The 6,000-nt window shown below is 45.5% G+C and overlaps 1 protein-coding gene across 3 annotated transcripts in view; it reads left to right on the top strand.

Annotated features, from left to right (window-relative positions):
- Positions 1–4,014, top strand: part of pcolceb (procollagen C-endopeptidase enhancer b) — a 30,381-nt gene extending 26,367 nt beyond the window's left edge. For all 3 annotated transcript variants that reach the window (XM_046329725.1, XM_046329727.1, XM_046329726.1), the window contains 2 exons: positions 779–949; positions 3,589–4,014. In XM_046329725.1, the coding sequence (XP_046185681.1) occupies positions 779–949; positions 3,589–3,719 (302 nt within the window). In that variant the 3' untranslated portion in view covers positions 3,720–4,014. The remainder of the gene's footprint in view (positions 1–778; positions 950–3,588) is intronic.
- Positions 4,015–6,000: the final 1,986 nt, after the last annotated feature.

Raw genomic sequence — 6,000 nt, forward strand, 5'->3', positions numbered from 1 at the left:
TCTCTCTCTCTCTCTGTGTCTCTCTCTCTCCTGTCTTCCTGTCTCTCTCTCTCTCTCTCTCTCCTTGTCGAAACCTCTCTCTCCCTGTCACTCTCTCCCTCTCTCTCTCTCCCCGTCTCTCTCTCTCTCTCTCTGTTTCTCTCCTCTCCCTCGGTATCTCTCTCTCTCCCTGTCTCTCTCTCTCCCTCTCTCTCTCAGTGACTCCCTGTCTCTCTCTCCCTCTCTCTCTCCCTCCCTGTCTCTCTCTCCCTGTCTCTCTCTCTCTCCCTGTCCCTCTCTCTCTGTCTCTCTCTCTCTCCCTGTCTCTCTCTCTGTGTCACTCTCTCTCCTGTCTCTCTCTGTCTCTCTCTGTCTCTCTCTCTCTCCCTGTCTCCCTCTCTCTCTCTCTCTCTCTGTGTCTCTCTATCTCCCTGTCTCTCTCTCCCTCTCTCTCTCTCTCTCTGTGTGTCTCTCTCTGTGCCTCTCCCTCATTCGTTGGCATGGTTTTAAGTTGTTATATTGGTTGTCATAGCTACAGTATTTGTGCTAGTAGATTGGTAGGTGACCTGCATGGGCACAGTTTAATGGTAGACACGAAGAAGACACAGTACTTAGAACAATTATTCTAAATTACTCAAAACAAGGTCCTGTGGGGAAACCTGTCTGGGATGAGTGGGATGAGTGAGTCAGAAACTACAAACCACAGAAATAGAATCCTGGTATCCTGTTTAAACCCCTCCCACTAGGTATCTTACTCTATCACCCCCCCCCCTCTCCTATCCTCTCTCCCAACTCCCAGTGATCACAGGGAAGGTGACATCCTTGGTCCCAGGCCCTAGGGGCAGTGTGACTGTGGATGTGTCTCTCATCAAGTCCTATAAGAGTGGCCGCATGGCCATCACCAAATCAGGGCCAGCCATGTCTGTCAAACTCACCTCCAACTGCAGGAATTGCCCCAGCCTACGCAAAGGTATGTGTCATCTCACATACACTGACTATACCAAACATTAGGAACACCCCCCCACAGTCCCCCATCCTTTTTGTCCCCAGAACAGCCTCAGTTGATCAGGGCAAGGTGTTGAAAGCATTCCACAGGGATGCTGGGCCCATGTTGACTCCAATGCTTCTCACAGTTGTCTAGTTGGCTGGATATCCTTTGGGTGGTGGACCATTCTTGATACACACACACAGGAAAAACTGTTGAGAGTGGAAAAACCCAGCAGCTTTGCAGCTCTTGACACAAACCAGTGCGCCTTAGCACCTACTACCACACCCCGTTCAAAGGCACTTAAATATTTAGTCCCGTTCACCCTCTGAATGGCACACATCACAATCCATGTCTTCAAGGCTTTAACATCCTTCTTTAAGCCCGTCTCCTCCCCTTCATCGACACTGATTGAAGTGGATTTAACAAGTGACATCAATAAGGAATCATAGTTTTCACCTGGACTCACCTGGTCAGTCTATGTCATGGAAAGAGCAGGTGTTCATAATGTTTTGTACACTCAGTGTTCATCTGACACACGCACACACACACACACACACACACACACACACACACACACACACACACACACACACACACACACACACACACACACACACACACACACACACACACACACACACACACACACACACACACACACACACACACACACACACACACACAACTGAGTAGAACATTAGCCTCTTCCTGTAACTGTCTGGTTTGTATGGATGGACTAATTCAGGGTTTCTCAAACTCGGTCCCGGGGCCCCACCTGGGTGCACCTTCTGGCTTCTGTCCTAGCACTACACAGCTGATTCAAATAATCAGCTTGATGATCAGATGTTTATTTGGGGGGGGGTCCCAGGACCGAGGACCAAGTTTGTGAAACCATGGACTAATTGACTGATTAGTAAATTGGATAATTGGTTAATTTGTTAATCCATCCATCCCATTAATTTATTAATTCCTTAATTCATTCATCTATCGATCAATTCCTTAATTCATTCATCTATCGATCAATTCATTAATTCATTCATCTATCGATCAATTCATTAATTCATTCATCTATCGATCAATTCATCCATCTATCGATCAATTCATTCATCTATCGATCAATTCATCCATCTATCGATCAATTCATTCATCTATCGATCAATTCATTAATTCATCCATCTATCGATCAATTCATTAATTCATTCATCTATCGATCAATTCATTAATTCATTCATCTATCGATCAATTCATCCATCTATCGATCAATTCATTCATCTATCGATCAATTCATTAATTCATCCATCTATCGATCAATTCATTAATTCATTCATCTATCGATCAATTCATTAATTCATTCATCTATCGATCAATTCATTAATTCATCCATCTATCGATCAATTCATTAATTCATCCATCTATCGATCAATTCATTAATTCATCCATCTATCGATCAATTCATTAATTCATCCATCTATCGATCAATTCATTAATTCATCCATCTATCGATCAATTCATTAATTCATCCATCTATCGATCAATTCATTAATTCATCCATCTATCGATCAATTCATTAATTCATCCATCTCATCTATCGATCAATTCATTAATTCATTCATCTATCGATCAATTCATTAATTCCTTAATTCATTCATCTATCGATCAATTCATTAATTCATCCATCTATCGATCAATTCATTAATTCATCCATCTATCGATCAATTCATTAATTCATTCATCTATCGATCAATTCATTAATTCATCCATCTATCGATCAATTCATTAATTCATCCATCTATCGATCAATTCATTAATTCATCCATCTATCGATCAATTCATTAATTCATCCATCTATCGATCAATTCATTAATTCATCCATCTATCGATCAATTCATTCATCTATCGATCAATTCATTAATTCATCCATCTATCGATCAATTCATTAATTCATCCATCTATCGATCAATTCATTAATTCATCCATCTATCGATCAATTCATTAATTCATCCATCTATCGATCAATTCATTAATTCATCCATCTATCGATCAATTCATTAATTCATTCATCTATCGATCAATTCATTAATTCCTTAATTCATTCATCTATCGATCAATTCATTAATTCATCCATCTATCGATCAATTCATTAATTCATCCATCTATCGATCAATTCATTAATTCATTCATCTATCGATCAATTCATTAATTCATCCATCTATCGATCAATTCATTAATTCATCCATCTATCGATCAATTCATTAATTCATCCATCTATCGATCAATTCATTAATTCATCCATCTATCGATCAATTCATTAATTCATCCATCTATCGATCAATTCATTCATCTATCGATCAATTCATTAATTCATTCATCTATCGATCAATTCATTAATTCATTCATCTATCGATCAATTCATTAATTCATCCATCTATCGATCAATTCATTAATTCATCCATCTATCGATCAATTAATTAATTCATCCATCTATCGATCAATTCATTAATTCATCCATCTATCGATCAATTCATTAATTCATCCATCCAGCCATTCATTAATTCATCCATCCAGCCATTCATTAATTCATCCATCCAGCCATTCATTAATTCATTCATTCATTCATTCAGGAGCGAACTACGTGCTGATGGGCCAGGTGGATGTGCAGGGTCGTGGCCTTCTCAACCCCTCCAGCTTCGCTCTCCTGTACAAGGCGGTCCACACCAAAGCACTGGCCAATCTCGCCCGCCAATCATGCTGATCTTACAGCCCAGTCCACCAATCACAGAGTTGGAAAAAAATCTGCCATTCCTCCTACTGTACCACTACCAACCTACAACAACTGTTCAAATATGACAACTAATTCTAAACGAATCAAAATGATTCACAATGAGGACCAACGACCAAAGATGGTTTCCGTACGATTAGGGGTAAGGGGCTCTTTTTATGTTGTCGTATTGCTATTTCATATTTTTATACACTCAGATATACTTCTTTGTATTTGTATGTAAATTCTGATACTTCTGTGAATAAAGGATGTATATCGCAAAAGATTAGATTATTTTGTGTGTTACGTCAAGTTGAATTTTCTTAAACTAAAACATTGGTAAACGACCTCATGAGCAGCAGTACTTTCACCATCAGGTACCCTAGTGGTTAGAGTGTAGGGGCGGCAAGTAGCCTAGTGGTTAGAGTGGAGGGGCGGCAGGTACCCTAGTGGTTAGAGTTTAGAGGTGACAGGGTAGCCTAGTGGTTAGAGTGTAGGGGCGGCAGGTAGCCTAGTGGTTAGAGTGTAGAGGTGACAGGGTAGCCTAGTGGTTAGAGTGGAGGGGCGGCAGGTAGCCTAGTGGTTAGAGTGGAGGGGCGGCAGGTAGCCTAGTGGTTAGAGTGTAGAGGTGACAGGGTAGCCTAGTGGTTAGAGTGGAGGGGCGGCAGGTAGCCTAGTGGTTAGAGTGTAGGGGCGGCAAGTAGCCTAGTGGTTAGAGTGTAGGGGCGGCAGGTACCCTAGTGGTTAGAGTGTAGAGGTGACAGGGTAGCCTAGTGGTTAGAGTGGAGGGGCGGCAGGTAGCCTAGTGGTTAGAGTGGAGGGGCGGCAGGTAGCCTAGTGGTTAGAGTGGAGGGGCGGCAGGTAGCCTAGTGGTTAGAGTGGAGGGGCGGCAGGTAGCCTAGTGGTTAGAGTGTAGAGGTGACAGGGTAGCCTAGTGGTTAGAGTGGAGGGGCGGCAGGTAGCCTAGTGGTTAGAGTGTAGGGGCGGCAAGTAGCCTAGTGGTTAGAGTGTAGGGGCGGCAGGTACCCTAGTGGTTAGAGTGTAGAGGTGACAGGGTAGCCTAGTGGTTAGAGTGGAGGGGCGGCAGGTAGCCTAGTGGTTAGAGTGGAGGGGCGGCAGGTACCCTAGTGGTTAGAGTGGAGGGGCGGCAGGTACCCTAGTGGTTAGAGTGGAGGGGCGGCAGGTACCCTAGTGGTTAGAGTGTAGAGGTGACAGGGTAGCCTAGTGGTTAGAGTGGAGGGGCGGCAGGTACCCTAGTGGTTAGAGTGTAGAGGTGACAGGGTAGCCTAGTGGTTAGAGTGGAGGGGCGGCAGGTAGCCTAGTGGTTAGAGTGTAGGGGCGGCAAATAGCCTAGTGGTTAGAGTGTAGGGGCGGCAGGTAGCCTAGTGGTTAGAGTGGAGGGGGAGGCAGGTAGCCTAGTGGTTAGAGTGTAGGGGCGGCAGGTAGCCTAGTGGTTAGAGTGGAGGGGCGGCAGGTAGCCTAGTGGTTAGAGTGGAGGGGCGGCAGGTAGCCTAGTGGTTAGAGTGGAGGGGCGGCAGGTAGCCTAGTGGTTAGAGTGTAGAGGTGACAGGGTAGCCTAGTGGTTAGAGTGGAGGGGCGGCAGGTAGCCTAGTGGTTAGAGTGTAGGGGCGGCAAGTAGCCTAGTGGTTAGAGTGTAGGGGCGGCAGGTACCCTAGTGGTTAGAGTGTAGAGGTGACAGGGTAGCCTAGTGGTTAGAGTGGAGGGGCGGCAGGTACCCTAGTGGTTAGAGTGGAGGGGCGGCAGGTACCCTAGTGGTTAGAGTGGAGGGGCGGCAGGTACCCTAGTGGTTAGAGTGGAGGGGCGGCAGGTACCCTAGTGGTTAGAGTGTAGAGGTGACAGGGTAGCCTAGTGGTTAGAGTGGAGGGGCGGCAGGTACCCTAGTGGTTAGAGTGTAGAGGTGACAGGGTAGCCTAGTGGTTAGAGTGGAGGGGCGGCAGGTAGCCTAGTGGTTAGAGTGTAGGGGCGGCAAATAGCCTAGTGGTTAGAGTGTAGGGGCGGCAGGTAGCCTAGTGGTTAGAGTGTAGGGGCGGCAGGTAGCCTAGTGGTTAGAGTGTAGGGGCGGCAGGTAGCCTAGTGGTTAGAGAGTAGGGGAGGCAGGTAGCCTAGTGGTTAGAGTGTAGTGGCGGCAGGTAGCCTAGTGGTTAGAGTGGAGGGGGAGGCAGGTAGCCTAGTGGTTAGAGTGTAGGGGCGGCAGGTAGCCTAGTGGTTAGAGTGGAGGGGCGGCAGGTAGCCTAGTGGTTAGAGTGTAGAGGCG

The sequence above is a fragment of the Oncorhynchus gorbuscha genome, linkage group LG25 (assembly GCF_021184085.1).
Source record: "Oncorhynchus gorbuscha isolate QuinsamMale2020 ecotype Even-year linkage group LG25, OgorEven_v1.0, whole genome shotgun sequence".
NCBI lineage: Eukaryota > Metazoa > Chordata > Actinopteri > Salmoniformes > Salmonidae > Oncorhynchus > Oncorhynchus gorbuscha.